The 19,546-nt window shown below is 56.1% G+C and overlaps 1 protein-coding gene across 4 annotated transcripts in view; it reads right to left on the reverse strand.

Annotated features, from left to right (window-relative positions):
• Positions 1–123: 123 nt before the first annotated feature.
• MAPKBP1 (mitogen-activated protein kinase binding protein 1) overlaps positions 124–19,546 on the reverse strand; it is a 52,344-nt gene continuing 32,921 nt past the window's right edge. For 2 of the 4 annotated variants that reach the window (XM_082735542.1, XM_082735543.1), the window contains exons 4-32: positions 17,001–17,063; positions 16,711–16,768; positions 15,780–15,950; positions 15,244–15,381; positions 14,798–14,980; positions 14,531–14,548; positions 14,064–14,224; positions 13,085–13,274; positions 12,361–12,507; positions 11,964–12,139; positions 11,096–11,187; positions 10,836–10,961; positions 10,398–10,468; positions 10,139–10,260; positions 9,527–9,602; positions 9,297–9,408; positions 9,072–9,135; positions 8,695–8,829; positions 8,342–8,478; positions 8,081–8,136; positions 6,491–6,727; positions 5,897–6,063; positions 5,517–5,662; positions 5,219–5,416; positions 4,967–5,051; positions 4,386–4,669; positions 3,568–4,164; positions 3,042–3,127; positions 124–2,577 (exon numbers count right to left, since the gene is read on the reverse strand). In XM_082735542.1, coding sequence (XP_082591668.1) covers positions 2,350–2,577; positions 3,042–3,127; positions 3,568–4,164; positions 4,386–4,669; positions 4,967–5,051; positions 5,219–5,416; positions 5,517–5,662; positions 5,897–6,063; positions 6,491–6,727; positions 8,081–8,136; positions 8,342–8,478; positions 8,695–8,829; positions 9,072–9,135; positions 9,297–9,408; positions 9,527–9,602; positions 10,139–10,260; positions 10,398–10,468; positions 10,836–10,961; positions 11,096–11,187; positions 11,964–12,139; positions 12,361–12,507; positions 13,085–13,274; positions 14,064–14,224; positions 14,531–14,548; positions 14,798–14,980; positions 15,244–15,381; positions 15,780–15,950; positions 16,711–16,768; positions 17,001–17,063 — 4,324 coding nt within the window. In that variant the 3' untranslated portion in view covers positions 124–2,349. The remainder of the gene's footprint in view (positions 2,578–3,041; positions 3,128–3,567; positions 4,165–4,385; positions 4,670–4,966; positions 5,052–5,218; positions 5,417–5,516; positions 5,663–5,896; positions 6,064–6,490; positions 6,728–8,080; positions 8,137–8,341; positions 8,479–8,694; positions 8,830–9,071; positions 9,136–9,296; positions 9,409–9,526; positions 9,603–10,138; positions 10,261–10,397; positions 10,469–10,835; positions 10,962–11,095; positions 11,188–11,963; positions 12,140–12,360; positions 12,508–13,084; positions 13,275–14,063; positions 14,225–14,530; positions 14,549–14,797; positions 14,981–15,243; positions 15,382–15,779; positions 15,951–16,710; positions 16,769–17,000; positions 17,064–19,546) is intronic. The other 2 variants (XM_082735545.1, XM_082735544.1) reach the window with 1 other exon arrangement.

A 19,546-nucleotide genomic window follows, 5' to 3' on the forward strand; every position in this document is an offset into this window, starting at 1 on the left:
GGCCCGCCCCCAGCCGCTGAGCCCCGGCCCCCGCCTCCCCCCCTCCCCCGCGCCCGGATTCGGCTAACATCACCGCCTGTGAAAAGCCGCGCCTTCTCCCGCCTGACCCATTCGCTGGCATCCTAGAGTTAACAAATGATTGTGTTTATTGACGAGTTCATACATCAGTACAAACGGACGAGTTAAAAACAGCCCCTGCCCCCGTGAGACCTGGGGAAGAGGGAAGAGCCACAGTCTGGACAAAATATAAAAGTTATAAATAAGGGGGTGGGTGTTTCAAAACTGGGTCAGGGCAAATCTGGTCGGGGCGGGGGCGGGGGGCGGCAGTTGCCGGTGGCCTCAGACATGCAGAAGGGGACGGGCGACGGCCGACCGCAAGACCCTCTCTCCCATCCGACACTCGGCTCGGGGTAGGGAAAGGGCGGCCACCTTCTCACAAACCTTAGCGGGAGTGTAGTTAGTTCCCTCAAGCGAGGGGCTGGCTGGCTGATTGAGGATCGAGAGGAACCCAGGCCAGAGGGCCAGGCCTGAGCCCTATTTGGTCTGGGCTGTGGCTAGTGTGCCGGTAGGGGGAGTGGAGTAGACTTCTAAACCCCACAGGGCAGCTGCAGCCCCGCTGGGGTTCTCTGCACTTTGGCTGTGCAGGTGGTGGTACTAGGAAGGTTGGGGGTGGGGGGATAGGCTTCATTTGTTCTGGTGCACTCCGGCTGAGGCAAACAGGAGCTGAGCACTCTACGGAAACCAGTTTCTTTCTAAGTTTCTGTCTAGAGAACCAGCAGGACCCCATGGCCTTTCCATGGGAGCATAGGTTTTCCTGACCTGAATCTTCAGGAAAGCTACCCGGACATACATAAGGCAGAGGGAAGCAGTAGGGCCCAGAGACACGTGTTCTTCACCCCAACTCAACAACAGCCTCACTACTTGGTCCTAGTCTACCTGCCTGCTGTGCCCTATATCCTTCCCCTCACTCCTAACAGCTGCCCTTCTGATTCTAACCTACCCCCTCCCCTCTAGCACTTACCCATTCCACCTACCTTTCCAGTGTGTCTCCAGTGTGGCCCCTTCTGCAGTCCCAGGTGCCTCTGCCTCCCCTCAACTTCCAGTCCCCAGGGAGTCCTGGGTGCCCAGCACTGGCTTTGAGGAGGCTTCTTCCACCCAAACCAGAAACCTATGAGCCATCTCATTCTGGCTAGGTTGTGGACACCAAAAATCCAGAATTCGGGTTAGTGTGTCCCAGTCCTTTTCGTGCTCCCTAATGGTTCCACATGAGCCAGGGTGGTAAAGCAGGAGTAGCATATGAAGGGAAACCAGGCACACGTCAGCCAGCCAAGTACTCTAGCAATGAACACTCAACTGTGTGTGTGTGTGTGTGTGTGTGTGTGTGTGTGTGTCTCTAGACTCCGTCTTCGTCTGTGGCCAAGGGCCTTAGAAGGTGGGCTGGTGCCCTGTAAACCATGAGGGAAGTTCTAACACCGGCATCACTCATGATGCAAGGAAAAGGTGGCCTCTGGGTCTAGCAGCCTGCTGGGGATCAGGGTTGGGAAGACAGGGAAGACCAAGGGGCTGGGAAAAGGAGGCCAGGGCTCTATGTCTGCCCAGCAGAGGGCTTTACTGTCCTGCAGCAACATCCCACAGCTGTCTCCACAAGTTCTGGCTAGGAGAGAAAGGGGAGCAGAGGGAGAGAGAGAATGCTAGGGCTCTCTTAGAGGGGGCAATGGGAGTGGAATGTGGGGGGCTCAGGCCTTGATACCAACTCCGGCCTCCTGATGGCTGGGAATGCCTGGAGGGCTAGAGGGTTTTGCCTTTGGGAACTGCCAGGAACTGGGGAAAACAGCCCCAGGTCTGGCAGCCAGGTGAGTGCAGCTGGTGTGGGAGGGGAAGTGGAGGTAGAGGTGAAGCTCCTGCTGTTGGTTGAAGGGCACTGATACCACACGCCTCTCACTTCCACCCCACCTAATACCCTGTGTGTGCTCCCCCCCAGGGAGCTGATCCCTGCAGTAATTTCAAATGGCTTCTAAGAAGAGAGGGCCAGCCCTTCCCAATTTCCCCCAGATGGGGCAGGCTGCCCTCCGACTCCTCACAGCACCAAGATGACGAAGATCCAAGACCTATACCCTGCGTGAGCCACTGAAGGGGCTGTGGAGGCAGGAGTTCCAAGAAAGTGAGGCAACAGTCAGGGAAATAAATTAATAAATACAAGGGCCCCATGAGGAGTGGCTGGGAAAGCTGCTTCCCCTCTGAGCACTGATCCCTGCTATCCACTCCAAGCATCCCCTCCAGGTTTTAGAGAGTGGATCAGGGGCTACAGTCTGGAACAGGGGGGCTTTCACTTGGAACGGGATTCTGGAACTAGAGTCTGCGTTCCATGCGCCGCTCCACTGCCCGAAGCAGCAGCTCTGAGTATTGCTCTAGGAGGGCCTGTGTCTGCTCAGCCCCCACGGCCCCAGGGCTCCCGCCTGGGCTGCACAAAACTGCCCCGGCCAGGGCCTCGAGCTCCTGCCGCACTGAAGAGAAGGTGCTTCTGAGGAGCTGGGTGATGCGACTTTGCTCCGCTGAGGGTGTCTTGCAGCCAGCCACCTGCAGCAAGACCCAAAAAGGGAGTCAGAGGGACAGTGGACGGACGTCCTGTCAGTGGATATATAAAGGGAGGGGCCCACCTGGGCCTAGCCTGCCCCCAGAGAAGGCCCTCCTGGACTGTCCACTGTGTCTAGGGTGGGCAAAGTGCTACTGTTGATAATTACACGGGAACAACAGGCATAAACTGGGATGGTCCTAGAACAAACCAGGCAAACTAGGCCATAGGGTCTCTCCACAACACCCCCCCCATCCAGTCTGAGGAAGTCTCCTGACAGAGAGGATCAGTAGGTGCTCAATCAAGAGGCCTGGTCTGGCCTCTAAGCCCCTCGCCTACTCTGCCCGGGATGTTCTTGCTTGCCCTGCCCACCCGTCAGTGGAAGAGCCTCATGGTTGTTCCTTGTTCCGGATACTCAGCTGGCACTGCTGATGTGCTACCTCCCCCACGATGGGTGCCCAGCACGTACCAAGTGGTAGAGACGCACAGCCTGGCGCACATTGCCCTGGAGCTCTGCCACAAGCTGTTCGCACTCCTCCAGGCTCACTACCGGTTCTGGGGGGTGGGGGGACACATACAACTCAATGAGGCCCAGTGAAGCTGCCCTTTCAGGCCTCCCCCGTCCCAGAGGCCCTGAAAGCAGGAGAGGCCTACCACAGGAGCACACACCCCCTCTGCTTTCCTTTGTCTCGCCTCCTTCCTTCCCAACACTGCCAGCCCCCAATACCACACAGAAAACAAGGTCCTGGGGGGAGGGCCAGCCCCAGCACAAGCAGCTAGAAGGTGGTGAGGGGCAAGTAAGTCACAAGGAGGTCATGAAGATTAACAGGAGTGTCTCACCATTGGGGTGTGACTTACAGACCAAGACAGGAGCAGAGACAGGACGAAAACGCCAGAGGCTGTACGCACAGAAATGGGATGGAGCCAGAGAGCAGACAACAGAGATAGGAGAAAGAGGATGGGGCAGGAGATGAGAGCTGGGGAGCTGTGCACACCTGAGTCCTGGCTCAGGGCTGCCCCTGGCCTGGTGCATTCCACGGGGCTGGGGGTCTTCTCGAGGGGTGGGAGCTGCAAGTCCTCAGGGCCTCGGAGGAGGCTGCTGACCGGCAGCTGCTGGGCACAGGGGCTGTTGGGCCTAGGCGGAGCTGGGCACTCTGTCCTAGGCTTGGGAGGGCCACCCTCCCCCAAACAGGCCCGCCGCTCGGATGTGTTGTGAGCCTTTGTGAGGCCCATTGGGGAGCCAGGCTGTTCTGCCTCACCAGGGGCCCTGCCCTTGGTAACAGGTGAGAACGTGGCCAGGGTAGGACGGTCAGGCAGTGGCTTTGGGATGTCCAGGACCAGGTGAGCCCGGCTGGGCAAGGCTAGCTTGCTGAGCGGTGAGACTCGAATGGGAGCAGGAGCCTGAGGTTCGGCCGCCAGGCCCAAATTCTCCCCAACAGACACGCTGCGGGAAATCTTGGCCATGGCACTGGTGGTGGGGTTCTGGTAGGACTGAGGCCGAGACGGACAACCATCAGCATGCGGCAGGGAGCACAGGCCCTCCTGGGCATTGGTCTCCCGTGAGAGCAATGGGCCTGGTGGAGTGGCCTCATCTGCAGAGAAGACAGAGACACAGGTCAGGTGGTGAGGAAGGCTTCCCAGGCGTTAAGGCTCACAGCTCCCTAGGAGTTGCTGTGCCCTGCATACACCCACTAAGGGACACCCAGTGGCAAGCACAGGGGCACATCAGGGTTGAATCAGCCCACCTTCCTCTAGCATGTGCATGCACGCCACACTCCCCGCTCCCTGGACTTGAGCCCCTCAGGCTCCTCACCCTGCAGCACCAGACTCTGCACAGACTGGGCCTTCTGGAGTCCACCTAAGGTACTGGCTGCAGCCACTTTCTTGGGAGCCCAGCTGCTGTCAGGGTTGAGGCGGCGTCGAGGCAAAAGCACAGGGACTGGCTGCTGGGGGCTGGCGTTTCCAGGGGAGGGCTGTGCCTCCGGGGGCGCTCCTGGAGGGCTGGCTCCACTGCCTCTCAGGGAGTCCCCTGAAGCTGCCAGCATCTGGGCTGCTCTCGCTGTCAGCGCCAGGCTTGAGGAGGATGGAGACGGTTCCCTACAGGGAGGAAATGGGGAGGAAGGCCCAAAGGTTTAGGAGTCCTCCCTGCCAAGATGGGGAGAAGCTCTCACAGCACCAGAAGCTCTGGGTAGGAAGGGCAGGCATGAAGCCAGTAGGCCAGTGGTCCCCAAACATGGGAGTATGCAATGCTGTTTGATGTGGGAAGACAGAAGTCGGCACCCTTGGAGGGAGAAGCCTCACCTGGGGGCGGGACAAGCCCTCTGGGGAGCACTAGGAGGTCTAGTGAGCCACAGCTCCTAGTCAGAGAGTGAAAGCTGCTGTGGGGAGAGGTACCTGAGCGGGGCCGTCTGTACTTGCAACAGGAATCGTGAAGAGATGCTCCGAGACTCTGTCCTCTCTGGTACCCGGACTGGGGCCCCTACCAAGGTGACAGAAATCATGAACTGAAGCCTGCCCTCACCCCGATTCTACCTCCCCTCAAAGGTAACCCCAGGGCACGGCCTGCCCATGGCCCCTCCCTCTCTGCCAGGCAAGGAGGGAAGGAGGGCAGACGGCCATGACCACATACGGGCCCTCTGACCACACCTGGAGCAGCCCCATGGGCCAGAGTCTCAAAGTGCTGTTTGAGAAACTGCTCCTGGTCTGGGGTATGGGGACTGCCTTCCTGCAGCCCATAGGAGCCAGTGCCTCCCTCTTCTTCCTCCTCTTCCTCATCACCCTCGGCGGGCTCTTCAAGGTCTGAGGAAATGCCATCCACACTCAGGGGCTCCGTGCTCTCCGAGTCTGGATGTGGGGAGAGAGAAGCAGCACGCTGCACCCACCCCTCGCCGGAGCCTCCACGGCGGCCTCGGCCCATGGGCTTCCCTCGGAGCTGCAGTCTCACCTCCGTTGGGGTGCTCAGGGCTGGAGAGGCGGCTGCTAGTATCATCTACAGAGCAGGCGCTGTCAGGACTGTGCTTCTCAGGGCCTCTGCTGCCTGGATATACTCTTCCCAGGGTCCCTCGGACTGGTGCCTGCACCTGGAACTCACTTTCAGGAAGGCCAGCCGGGGAAGCAAGAGGCAGTCAGTAGGGGTGAGTGGCCCCACCAGGACACCTGGCTTCTGTCTCCCCGACCTGTGAGTGGGGCTGGGGATGAGGCAGGGGCAAGGGGGCGGGCAAGCCCCAAGGAACCTGGGCCAGCCCTCCCCTAACTAAAGGGAAGGGAAGCCTGGGAAAGGAAGACAGCATGGCCCCTGAGGTCTGGTGAGGGAAGGACCCTTGCCTGGTATCCAGGGTGGGGCTGTCACTCGGCTCCGGGTAGACAATACCATCTTCGATGGGTGCAGCCTCCAGATCTTGGGCAAAGACCCCTTCCTCTTGGGACAACAACCGAATAATGTGGGGACAGGAACAGGGCTGGGAAGCCTGAGGCCGAGGGGGCTTTTCGTTCTGGGAATACACAAAGGAGCATTACTGAGGTTGCTGGTGTGAGAGAGGGTCTGGGAAAAGAGGGGGAAGTGGGCAAGGATCTGGTAGGCGTCAGTTCTGGGATGATGCTGAGTAGTCCAGCTCTGAGGAGAACATCTAATGTTCTTGAGTTTCTGGAAAGACTATATTCTGTCATACTCTAGACTGCCAACCTCCAGTTACCACTTGATATCATGAGCCCTTTAAGAAACCTGGCCCAGGGCAAAGGGTACCACCCCAGTTCCCAGACCATACCGCTTAGCCAGCTTGACCCTCTGCAGTCCCAGTTACCCATGTGTCACAGGGGCAGGGCAGGCCAGCTGGCCCAGTGCTCAGGCCCCAGCTGTTGGCATAAGGCTGGTTAAGGCTGCTTGGCGATCTCTAGGTTGCTGGGAGAAAGCTGGCTCACCTGGCTAGCACGTGAGGTCTCAGGAGCCTGCTGACCATGCTTGCCAAGGCAGGACGGGGTCATGGCCAGCAAGTCTTGGCTAGCACCGCGAGGGCTCGGGGCCAGCGTCTCTAGCTGCCGCAGGTCCAGCATGGAGCGGACACTCAGCTCCACACCTGGCTGGGCCCAGCGGCTCCTTCTCCTGGGTCCTTGGTTGGCTGCAGGGGCTGGGGCCAGGAATTCCGCCGTCTCCTGCGCCTGGTGTGAGGCAGGGATTGGGGAGGGGGTCACAACCACCAGACAGCAGTATTAGCAAACACTCAGATATCACTCATTGTGTGCCATGCGTTTTATGTACATGTACCCACTCCCTTAATCCCCACAGCAACCCTAGAAAGTAGGTATTATCATTATCCCCATTTTTATAAATTAATTATCCCCATTTTATAAATTATCCCCATCTATAAATTACAGGTTTTGAATTATAGTTTTGAATGACTTATCGAGTCCTGTGGACAGAGGCCTGCCTGATGTTTACAACTCGAGTGGTCTGGCTCCAGAGTTCATGCTCTTAGCTTCACTCTACATCCTGTCTGAGACCTTCTAGTCTCAGCCTTCACCTGGTCTCACGGACACCTCGGAGCTGGTCATCTCTAAAAAGTCCCTTACTCTGAGGTCCATTCAGAACACCAAGGACAAACCCAATAGTCCAGACCTGAGCCCCTGGCCTGGTCAGAAGGCCCTGAAGGCACCACGCCACCAGCATTCTAGGGAGCTGCTACTGACAGTGACGGCGCTGCCATCTGAAGTCTTGACACGGCACAAGTGAGGGTGCGGCTGCCTTGGGGATGGCTCAGAAAGCCTTGACCTTCCTTCTGGCTGCCCTGAAGTAGCAGCCCAGTTACTGGTCCTCTTACCACCCGGTCCCTCTAACTAACTGCTCTGGAAGTTCTGCGCTTACCTCCTAACCTGCAGTCTTCAGAGCTACAGTTCCTCCAGATGCCTACTCTTTGAACCTTTAAGGTTCTTGAGCTTACATTCTTTTTTTTTAAACATTATTTATTTACTAGAGAGAGCGAGCTACTGCACACAGGCACACGGACACAAGGGGAGTGCAGAAGAGAAAGAAGAGGGACAAGCAAATTGTCCTCTGAGCATGGAACCCTAAGAGGGGCCCCACATGGGGCAAGGCTCAATCCCATCACACTGAGATCATGACCTAAGCTGAAACCAAGAGTCAGACGTGTAACCAACTGGGCTACCCAGGCACCCCTTGAACTTCAGCTCTACCTCTTTGGCTCAGACAACCCTTGTCTACTGCCCACCTCAACCTGTTCGTTCTTTACACTTCCCCGCCGGCCCCCAGGAAGCTGAACTACTACAGCACTTCTTCTAGTGGTGACTAGACCTTGCAGGCCACCCATCCTGGCGTGCAGGAAGGAGACCCGTGGGCTTCACCACCCCCAACCTGGGATCAGCCGAGCTGCTCAAACTCTCCCACGAGGCCCTTCCTGGGACACAAGGGGTACAGCACAGGTTCGGAGAGCTCTGCCTTCACCTCCCTCCACCCCTGGGAACCTTGGAAGGGCATTTTTAATGATGGTGACTCACCCGACTCATCTCCCAATGGGACAGGCTTCGGGGAAGGGCCGGGCCAGGCACTGAGGCTAGACAGAGACAGGCAGTCAGAGAGAGTGTCTCCTGCCCACCCACCCAGAGCCCCAGCCCCGCACCAGCTCACCCCGCTGTGTGGCCATAGTGATGCTCTGGCCTCCTCAGCTCACCCTGCTCTCATCTCCAGTCCCAGAAAGGGCACATCTAGCCACTGTGCCAACTGCTGCCTGTCTCCCCCTCCTCCAGACTTCCACATACCTGGCTCCTTCTTGGTACCCTTGGCAAGGATGGGCAGAGCTGGAAGCTCCTCTTCTTCAGTGCCCTCATCTTCTCCCTCCTTGTCACTGTCTGATGACAGAGCTGGTCCAGGAGACAGCATCGATGGGGCCTCGTGCCTGAGTCCAAGACAAGGAAGGTCACAGGAAGAGGAGATTCAGTGCAGAAAGAGGCCAGTGTTCATGGGTCTTCAGGTATGAAACAGGTGTTGGGGGACCCAAGAGTCAGGAGGTACAGGTGAAAGGCAGGTCCAGAGCATAAAGGGAGGAGCACTGAAACAGCGAGCAGTCCAGATGCCTACCCACCTCTAGCCCGCATCCACACTCTGTTCTCACCGGTTGGGTCCTGCAGCCCTCTGGGGAGAAGACGGCCCTTGCTGCTTGACCCCTCGTTGACGCTGGCGCAGCTCAGCCAGACGCTGCCTCATGCTGATGGTCATCTCAGAGCTCAGGCGCCATACAAATATACAGCTGAGTAGAGCCAGAGTTGGGTGAGGAAGAGGTAAGGTAAGACACCAGTTCCCCTTCTCCATGGGCTGGCAGGAGGGCCAAAGCCAACCTCTAGTGCCACATCAGGCCCAACCAAGAAATACCCCTGCTCAGCCCTACTTCCCAGAGACATCCCTCATATAAAGAGAGAGGAAGGGGTAGGTAATGTGTGTGTGTGTCACAGAGGAAAATTCTGTGTCTCAGGGAAGCCGGCTCCTACTCACCTGTCCCCTGACACTGAGATGAGATGTTTGCAGTCATTACTAAACTTCATTCCAGTGACAATCTCTGTGAGGAACAAAGAATACGGCCTGTGAGCCACCCTAAAGTCCTGGCCAAGCTTCTGCCCCAACAATTGGAAGCGAGGGGCAGGCAGCTCTGCGAGGTCCTGAGAAACTAAAGGAAGAAAGAGTAAAGTTCCAGCAGTAGAGTACTGGGGCAACGCTCACCTGAGTGGCCGAACATGGTGGCCACGCACTCGCCTGAGGAGAAGTCAAAAATGGAGAGGTTCTTGTCAGAACAGCTGGTGGCAATGTAGATCCCTGAGGGGTCTGTCTGCACCTGAGGAGCGGGACACACAGCTGGCAGAGGACAAGGGAGACGCCAGTCCCTTTCCACCTTGTACCCCAGTGCTTCCCTTTCTGTGGCCTAGGGTCCATCCTCCTGGGCAAGGCCTTACCTTAATCAGAGTGCCGTCCTCACCCTGTGACCCTTTAAACAGCTTCTTCTGCTTCCCACTGCTGATGTTAAAGATCCTGTAAAGAAACATGCTCTTGGGGTGCCTGGGTGGCTCAGTGGGTTAAAGCCTCTGCCTTCGGCTCAGATCATGATCCTAGGGTCCTGGGATCAAGCCCTGCACTGGGCTCTCTGCTTAGCGGGGAGCCTGCTTCCCCCCGACTCTCTCTGCCTGCCTCTCTGTCTACTTGTCTCTGTCAAATAAATAAATAAAATCTTAAAAAAAAAAAAGAAAGAAAGAAAGAAAGAAAGAAAGAAAGAAAGAAAGAAAGAAAGAAAGAAAGATAGTCTTGTTCACATGAGGAGGAGGCCGTGATCAAGCACACCCGGGTGGCAGGGTCCCCCAGCATTCGGTCCCAGCCATGTCCTCACTGGGAGCCACGCCCCAACACCAACTCCTGCCTCCTTGGTACAGTGAAGTGCTCATTCTCTAGGCTCAAGGGGGCACAAGGCCCTGGACAAAAAGATAGAAGTAGGGAGAGAGCTGCCAAGAGCTGACTCCCTGCCCCCGGGCTTGAAGGAATGCTATCAGACGATTTGAAAAGGACATGCCCACCGAATATTTCGGTCCTGGCAGCCGATGGCCGTGTACTTCCAGCTGGGCTCCACATCCATGTCATAGAGGGTCGTCTTCCGTACCACGTGGTGTGTCCGTGTAAACTGGACTCCGTCTCCAGACTGCAGGGGTAGAGCGCATGGCCCCACCAGGCCCAGAAAGCCCCGCTTTTACCACCCTTCACCTCTTACAACCTCAGCAGGGGGCAGGGTAGGAGCCCCCCACCCCCACCCCAGTCCAGGAAGCCCCAGACCCTCACCTTCTGTGCTGTGCGGAAGTAAATGCTCTTGTCTGCTCCACAGCTGATCATGCGGACTTGCCCGTCGCTGGCTACGGAAGATGGGAGCCTTGCTATTCCCACTGCTCTCACCACAAGGGGCCAGCCCTTCCTCTACTGGCCCACTACCAAGCTCTCTACACGACCCAGACGACCGATTAAATCAGGATCCTTCCCTCCAAACCTAAGCTTTCCGTACTCTCCATCTCCAGCCAACTGGTTGGCTCAGGGTCCCCTAGACATAGAGTCTACACTCCATCTGCCTTCCAGTGAGGCCCCAAGCCTCCCAGCAGCTGTCCAACATGCCCCTGTGAGGGGCACACCCCTCTCACCGAGCCGGGAGGCTGGTGGCAGTCGGGGTGGGGGTGGAGGATGTTGGTGGTAGGTGGTTAAGATGTGTCCCAACTGCCCTGCCCCCACCTGCAAACTTGACGGCGGTGATGGAGGAGGAGTGCTCGTCCAACGTCTGCTGCAGGCTATACTCGCGGCCAGCATCTAGGACGTGGATGAGCCGGTCCCGGCTCGCTGATGCCAGCAGCTTCAGACCTGGGGTTCAAAGAACTCCATCAGCCCGTGCGTGCCCACAGCAGGCCCCTATCTGGGCCCGGCGGAAGGCCCGCAGGAACCGAGCCCCGTAACCCTAAGTCAGTGAACCACGGAGCAGGAATGGAGCTCTATACCCGTGTCCGGCTTAGAGTACTCCAGGCAGAGGATCTCTGAGTCATGGGCCTCCACCTTCAGCATCTCGCTCAGGGACTGCAGCTCATGCACCCTGCAAAGAGGAGAGGGAGGAGGTCACTGCCAGACTACAGGAGGAAAGACTCACCCTCCATTCTCTGCTATATCTTCCCCCCAGGGCCTGTTTCTAAAATCAAATTTTTATTTATTTTTGAACTTTGAGGCTTAGAGAAAAGTGGCAATGAGTACAGCGATTTCCCGTGTTAACGACAAATCGAATACCAGAACCGGGAAATCTACATTGGTACAATACTGCTAATTCAAGATTTTAGTTTCATTTCACCAGCTTTCCCACAATATCTTTTTTTCTGGATCCAGGATCCTCGCAAGAGTCCAAATTGTACTTAGTTGTTACTTCTCCTTAGTCTCCTGTAGTCGGTGACAGTACTTCAGTCTTTCCTTATCTTTCATGACCCTGATGCCTTTACTCCCCTGTACTCTTTAGAAGAGTACTCATTACTCTTGTCCTCTTTACCTCAATTTGAGTCTGTGGGCTGTTTTCCCACAATCAGACTGAATTTACGCATTTTTGGCCAGAAGACCACCGAAACCACTCTCTGTAGCTTCTTAGTGCATCCTATCACAGGCTTCGTGATGCTGTTATGAGGATGGTAAGCTTAATCACTTGAAGGATGGTTTCTGCTGGGTTTCTTCCTTGTCAATTTACTACCTTTCCCCTTGTATATAGACACCTTGTTCCCCAATCTTTTTGCACACATTTTTCTCAAGCTCTGTCCTTTGGGACCTACCCCCCCACACCAAAGCCTGCACTGCAGGAGGCTATTGGTACCACTCCCGGCCTGGCATTACCTAAGGGTGCCTACACGGTCCCCAGAGGCTAGATGCTGTCCATTGGGGCTGATACACACAGAGCGGATGCCCACACGGGGGTCCATCAGGGACCCATCAGCCTTGTCTCCTCCGGGCAGCTCCGTGTCCAGCAGGGCCTGAGTGTTTCCATCCACATAGATGATCTTAATGAGGTCCTAGTGGAGCAGGTCAGGAGGAGAGGTGGGTAAGGCAGGCCTGACCCCATACAGCTGCAAGGGGAGATGAATGCTGGACAAGATAAACCCCTGGCTCAAGGAGCCCAGCCGAATCTAAGCCGGAAGATCCAAATCTGGGGACCCAGATCCTGAGAGGGAGGTGTGAAGGCTGTGGGGGGGCACTGAGCAGGGAGCAGGTGCCCTATGGCCTCGGGGCTCACATTGCTGAGGATGTTTCTGTGCAGAGTGGACCCATGCACCCCGGAGCTCTCTGTGTTCCACAGCCGGATGGTATTGTCCGAGGAACAGGTGATAAAGGAACTTGGGGGCAGGCAGGCCTGGTTACTGTCCTTCACTTCAGGGTAGACCTGAGAGGCAGAGGGAACAGAGTCAGATCTCCAGTTAGGGGGCAGTCCTTTCCCTGCCTGAGGAGATGGACGGGAATGAGATTTAAAGACAGAACGTTGGAAGACCTTAGCGCCATGTTTGTCACATAGGAAGCAAGCTGTCGCTACTGGATACTCTCTGTAATGGCTAAGGGCAAACACCTTAACGAGCTCCTACTACGTTCCAGGCCCTCTTCCATGTCTCCCATTTATATCGTTTCATTTAGTTCTCAGGACAAGATTAAACAGGTGCCTCGATTTACAGCTCAGGAAACTGCGGTTCAGCCAAGTTCAGTAACTTGTCCAAGATCACCCAGCGCAGGATGAAGCAAAGCTAAGGTCAGACAAGGGTACAAGGGAAGAAGCCCGAGCTTTAGAAGCACTAAAATTTAAGCTCAGTCCTTGGGACCCATCTGAAGATATGGGGATACACAGGGATGTTGCCAAAGAAACAAGGAGGCAGCAGGAGTATAACTTTATACTCAGGGATTCCCACTTCCCACCTCACAATGGTATCCCAGCAAACATGGTCCATCCCAGGCCAGCCCAGCCCACATACCTCCACACTCCAGACGCAGGAGGAATGATACAGAGCCGAGTACACCTTGCCTACTTTCTTGGGGTCCCTCACATCCCAAACATAAATGCTGTGGTCGTTGTATACACAAGACAGCCACTGATTCGTAGGATCAAAGGTCAAAGCAATGGTGTCTGGATACTTGGCATTGGCCACTCCAGAGAAGAGGCGACTGTGGGGAAGAGGACAGGGCAAAGAGTGAGTGGGGAGCTGATGAAATGAAGGACTGGAAAGAATGAAAACCAAAGCCAAACCACAAAGGAAGCAGCAGAGTGAGCCTCTTCAGACCTGCAGGGGGGAGCTGCCTGAGAAAGGAAAAAGCAGCGCCTCATAGTTGTCAGTGGGGAGCTGACCTGGCACACGCTGTTGGACCATCGAGTTCTCTTAAGGAACACAACCCACGTCACGAAACACCACAGTCTGACAAGGGAACTCCGTGGCCGTGACGGAGTGTAACAAAACAAGACCCCTCATAACCGTGTCCGAGAACACAGATAAACACACAGCACAGCACAAACCACAAACATGACCAAACGTTCCCGGTCCCGTCTGTGGTGACTGGCTACTGCTTCTTCATCCATTACAGCTTTTGCCCCATACCTTCCCTTCCACCTTTGAGATTAAAATTATAAAGATGCCCAACTGTGCAACTGCCCCTACTTTCTGACAGCATCTAACCAGAGCAAACCTTCAATCCCTTGAACCATCCCTAAAATCCTCCACTACAAGCCCAAATCTTAAAGCCCCGCCTAACCCCCCCTTACTGAGACACTCCCCACTTTCCTAAGGTGTATGGTCTTCTCTGTGGCCACCATTATCAGGAAACCCAAATCTGTGGGACTGCAGAGGTGTTCCTGGCAATCACTGGGGCAGACACACTCTTCATACCACACAGCCAGGGAAGGCTGGGCCCAGAGGCAGGCTCTGAGCGGAGGCAGCCCCCGCACCCTCGGTAGCTCACCTGGCCTCAGTGACACTGGCAATGTCGGTCCCCAGGGCGTGGGGCCGGGGCAGCGTGCTGAGGAAGTGCAGGTTAGAGGGGTTGAACAGGCGCACGGTGCCATCGGCACAGCCACAGAAGATGTAGTCTTGGCTCACAGAGATACAATGGGCCACAGTGGTCTGCAGGCGGAGGGGCTCGGGTCAGTAAGGGTCCCCCGCCCAACCCCTCCACCATAGTCGCCTGCCGAAAGGAGAGCAGCTAAGCAGAGGCTGCTCTGGCCTGAGCCCCTCAGCTGCTGGCTAGAGATGCCCCTCCCTCCAGCAGCAGGTGGCCAGCAGGCCCACAGCCACGTGCAGTTGGGGGATGGGAGCCAGGGACCCTTCTAAGGCCCAAGAGGTTTCAGCCAAGAGGACAAAGTAAGGAAAAGCCCAGCAGAGGGAAAAGAAACAGCATGAGAAAGACAGGAGGGTCTAGGCCCCACTTACTGTGAAGCTGTCTGTATTCTGAGCAGAAGAGGAAAGCAGGGGAAAGAAAGGCAGGAAGAAAAAGCAGAGAGGAGGGAGTTATACAGATCTTCGTGGGCTGGAACTAGGCCATGCTGGGGCTCCCCCAAGCTCCTCTCTCCTGTGGTCCCCTCCTCCACGCCTGAGGGCCTGAGCCCCTGCTTACGGAGCCAGAGGCATCCGATCTCCCCTGACCTGACCCCTGGGCGGCCAGCCCTGACCCATGGACCCATGGTCGGAGGTGCTTACTCTCAGCTCCACCCACTTATCCAAAAGCCTCCTGTCGCTGAACTCGCACAGCAACCCTGAGGACGTGATGCAGAAGGTGCTGTCAGCCTTCTTCCCTCGGCCACAGGCCACGTCGGTGAACAGGTTGTTGCGCAGCTCCCCCAGCAGCCCTGAGCGACCCAGCAGAGGCACAGTGGCATTCACCTGTGGAGACACAGCACTCTTGCCGCCCATCCACCCTGGAGCCTGTCCCGGCACATGAGGCCCTGAGGGGAGGTAGGAAAAGGAGCAAGCCCCCCCCCCGGCTTGCTCTTTGAGACGCTCCCTCAGCCCAGATAGCATCTGGCTCACCCAGAACTTCTGTACGGCTGCTGAGTGAGTGGAGGGGGGCCCATGTGGAACAGGGTCTCCTGGGGAGGGCGGAGCAGGCTCTGGCCCTGGGGCTACTTCTGGCCGCATCGGCTCACCTTTGAGGTCTTACTGTCATCGAGGTACCAGAATTTGATGTGCCGGTTGCCTGCAGTGACGAAGTAGCTGCAATCTTCCGAGAAGGACACCGCTGTCACCCGACTGGACACCTTGTTGGAGGCCACCACAATGTTTTTCTGGAGGGAAAGCCAGAGGAAGAATCTAAATTCTGCCCCTTGGGGCTAAGGAGGAGGTTCAGAGGACAGCGGAAGGGTTGGATAGGCTGTGTACTTTTAAAAATGTTCCTTTCCAAGATTTTTTGGTCAGAAAAAGAAGGGAGAGAGAAGAATTTCTTTCTGGAGAAGTCAAAGAGATTCATTTCCTTGGGAGGCCCCCCCAGAGACATAAAACTAGCCCCTTTTTACCAGCACACTTGGCTACACAGTTGCTTTTCTGTGCTTCAGGCTCTTTTCTAGAACAAGACTGAGATCAGCAGGGGGCGGGAAGGGGCTCCCATCAGCTGTGTCCTGGCTCCCCAACTGGCCCGTGACCGCCCACCATGAGACTGTCAGGCCAGCCCAGCCAGTCCACTCACCTTCCAGGCCCAGACGTTGACAATCATGTCATGCTGGTAGCCCACGGAGACGATGTACTTGGCACTGGGGGAGAAGGCCACACAAGCCACCCCGTACTTATGCTCCTGCAGCTCCGCCACCTGGCTCTGCTCGGCCACATCCCAGACACGTACGGCAGGCATGTGCCCACTCTGCAGGGCAACAAGAACCGGAAGTGAGGGCCGAGGCATGCAGCTTCCCTGAGCCTTTCAGAGTGGGGGCCCCTGCCTCCCCAACAACTACGTACAATGTCTCTAATGACCCTTGGCCGAGAGTCAGGAGCAGAGTGCTGTATGGGGCCAAGGGTAAAAACCAAAACAAAAAAACATGATCTCTATCTCAGGACCATAATGATTATCCAGGAGAAGATGACCCCAGATTTTGTTCCACATCTCTGTATCCGTGTGTGCACCTGTGTGTTTGCTCGAAATTCCTCGAGTGGTTCTGATGGGCCTGCAGGGTTGAGAACTGCTCCCACTCAGGCCTATTGGGGCTCCCCAGGGGGCCTCCGGGCAAACCTGAGAAAGAGGCATTTCCCATGTGCCCAGCAGGGGGCCTCCGGGGACCAGGAACATTTTAAGACTGGATTTAAAGCCTGCTTCCCAAATGGGCAGAATCAACCAGTGGGAACTTGTAAGAAATGCAGATTTTGGGGTCCCATCTCAGACCTATAGAATCAGAAATCCTAGGAGGCCTGGCCATGTGCGCTTCACCACGCAATCCAGGCAATTCTAGAGCTCACTAAAGCTTAAGAACTATTGTTTTCTCAGGTAGAGCAAAAACTAGGCTTTAGCATCTATTCAGGAAGCCAGAGAGGCAGCAGCCCTCACCAGGCCTAGAACTGGAGCCTTCTGCTGAGGCTAGGCCAGTCCCCCCACCCCCAGAGGACTGCAGCCCCCTTCTCTCACTCACCTCTCCGGTGACCAAGTACTTGCCATCGGGAGAGAAGGCGAGCGCAGTGATGGTTTTCCTGCAGGGCAAAAGGGGGCCTCAGAGGGGCACTGACTGCCTGGCCTAAGCCCAGCTCCCACAGAGTCCCCTCAAAAGGCAAGACCAGCAGACGCCAAACTCCGTGCGTCATTTTGCTCTCTGGGCCTGGGGCCCGAGCAGGCCCCAGACCGCAGAGCCACAACGCCCCAGGCAGTGCCTTTCTCACAGCTCCCCGGAAAAGGAGGTCCTCCCCGAGGCACAGACCCATTTACCTGGAACTGTTGAGGATGTGGTGCTGTTTGTGTTTCCGGGGATTGAACAGCACGACCACACACCTGGGGAGATGAGTGAGACGAGAGACTTAGCCCCAGACCACAGCTCCCCCAGGAGCATCCAGGCCACCTGGAAATTCCGGTCACTCAGCACTGAGAGCTGCGTAGAGAGAGTGCAGAGGAACCCTCTGCTTGCCACCGAGGGCAACTGACAGCTTTTTGGCAACCCACTTTTCTGACTTCCCTTTCCCACCCACCAGGACCTATCTCTGCAGCCCCGTGAGCACGAAGGCTCCCTGGAAGGCTATCCTGCCAGGTCCCTAAGCACCAGCAGCATCTCTGGTCATACCCACAAAGGGCAGCGAGGGCTCAGGCCTCCCCACAGCCCTTGCCCAGAGCCCAGGAAAAGGTGCAGGAAGGAAGAGTCCATGTGATTTGATAAAGGTTGCCCACAGGTGTGCAGCCCAATTCACAGGCTTGGAGCCACATGTCTGACAAGTGTTTGTGCTCCAAGGAGGGGTGAGGCCTCTCCTGGGTGTGCCCACGTGTGTACCTGGCAGGAGCCCACCCCACACCCTCTGTGCCTCAGATGAGGCAGGGGGTGGGAGGCAGGAGGCTAAAGGTTCAGGGATGCTCAGTGAGACTAGAATCTCAGTGAGACTCAGGCAGAGAGAGCCCAAGAGGGCCTGGGGAGGCCTGTTCAGTGTCTTGGAACTCCTGGGCCCTGCCCTGAGAATCCCTGGCCCCAGCAAGCCTAAGAAGGGTCCTTCAGACTGCCAGAAGACAATCAGAGGAGAGAAGGGTGGGAGGACCCTCTCCGACCAGGCAGCATGGGTTGACAGGATCAGGCTCAAACCGACTTTCCAGAGGCAGTTACAGGAGGAGGCCAGGCAGTAGGAATCAAGGCAGGAAGCCCAAAGCTGTGGCTGGGCAGTGTTCTCCCATTGGCTCAGTGGCTGTCAGCAGGCCTGGGCCCATCGCCCCTTCTGCCTCATTTCATTAGTACTGTAGGTAGCTGACAGGAGCAAGCGTGGGGCCTGCTACGCCAGGTCAGGGGATGGGGACTGAATGAGCAGAGAGTGGCATCCCCAGACCAGCCTTGTTTAATGGGAAGCCCAGTGCCTGCTAGAGCTTGAAGCAAAGGCAAGTACAGCTGCTGATGAGCACTTAGCTCCACGGAACATTTTGATACGCACATTCCACAGGTATCTCTGGGGACCCAGGCATCTCTGAGGCACACTAGGTATGCCCACAACTGCCAGGCTGAGCAACAAACAGCCTTGGAATTCCTGAGTCACATCTCCTCCTCTAAGCCCTCCCCAGATCTGCCCTCAGTTTCCTCTCTCCTTCACTCTCCATCTGCTCATCTCTCCTTGTTCCCCTTCCTCATCTCCCTTCTCACACCAACTTCTAGTCTCCTGCTTCCCTTACACATACGACAAAAGTTAGATGGCCTTGGGAACCCTGTGCCCCATCATTCTCCTTCCCTGTTCCCAAACACACCACACACACACATACACACACCCCCATGCACGCTTCCCCAGTTTCTGTTAGGGGCAGTCCGGGGTACAGGGAGCCTAATTCCTCCAAACAGACAGACTCAAAGAACCTTAGAGCTGGAAGGAAGGATGGAAGGAATTAAATGCAGTGTGCTAGGTGACTTTAAAATCACTGAGTCCAACCCTCCAGAACTTTGAGATGAGGAGGCCTAGGCTCAGAAAGGTCCCAGAAAGAATACAGCCAGGACTCCCAGGCCTCCTGCTTCCAGTGTACTTTACATCAAACACATATCCATGTCTGATCTGATCATAACACTCCTGGAAGATGAGCCCTGGGGCTTCCAAAACCAAACTCCTTCAAGTACCCATGAAGGCTCTGGGTTGTATGACCCCAACCCACCCTCCAGCTTCACCCTGAACCATGCTCCAACGTCATTCTTTCACTCTTTAATCTCCCATGCTCCTTTGCAGAACTATTTCCCTTATCTAGAACATTCTTCTCTCCCTTTTCCAATTAGTTCATCTTTAGTCCCCTTTCAGATCTCAGCTCAAATGGTCTCAGTAGATGCTCTCATAGCAAGCATGGCATATCAATCTTGTAACATTTATCAGAGCTGTAATTTTCCATTATTTTTGAAGGCCTTCCCACCAAACTGTGCCTTTCACGAGAACCGTCTCCTGGGCCCAGCAGAGGCTGGCCCACTGCGGTTGTTCAAGAAGGATGTGAATGGGATAGCGCCTCCCTTAGTCCACTAGCTTGGTCCTGTGCGGCATCAGTAGGCCCAGCCCTCCCTGCTCCACGCCCCACCTGTCTTCTACGGACGGAGGGACTGAGGACATCTGGATTCTCAGAGGTAGAGTTGGGGCGGTCAGGATGCTGTGGGCTTTGGAGGCAGAGACCAGGGTCTGAGCCCTTGTTCCCCACGAACAACTCTATGACCCTGATAAGGTACAAGCATATCAACTTCTCTGTAATAAAGGATGGACACTCAGATCTAGCTCACAGGGCTTCTATGAAGATTAAATGATTTTTTTCTGACAGATAGT

This window comes from Mustela nivalis (assembly GCF_964662115.1).
Source record: "Mustela nivalis genome assembly, chromosome: 6".
In the NCBI taxonomy this organism is placed as follows: Eukaryota; Metazoa; Chordata; class Mammalia; order Carnivora; family Mustelidae; genus Mustela; species Mustela nivalis.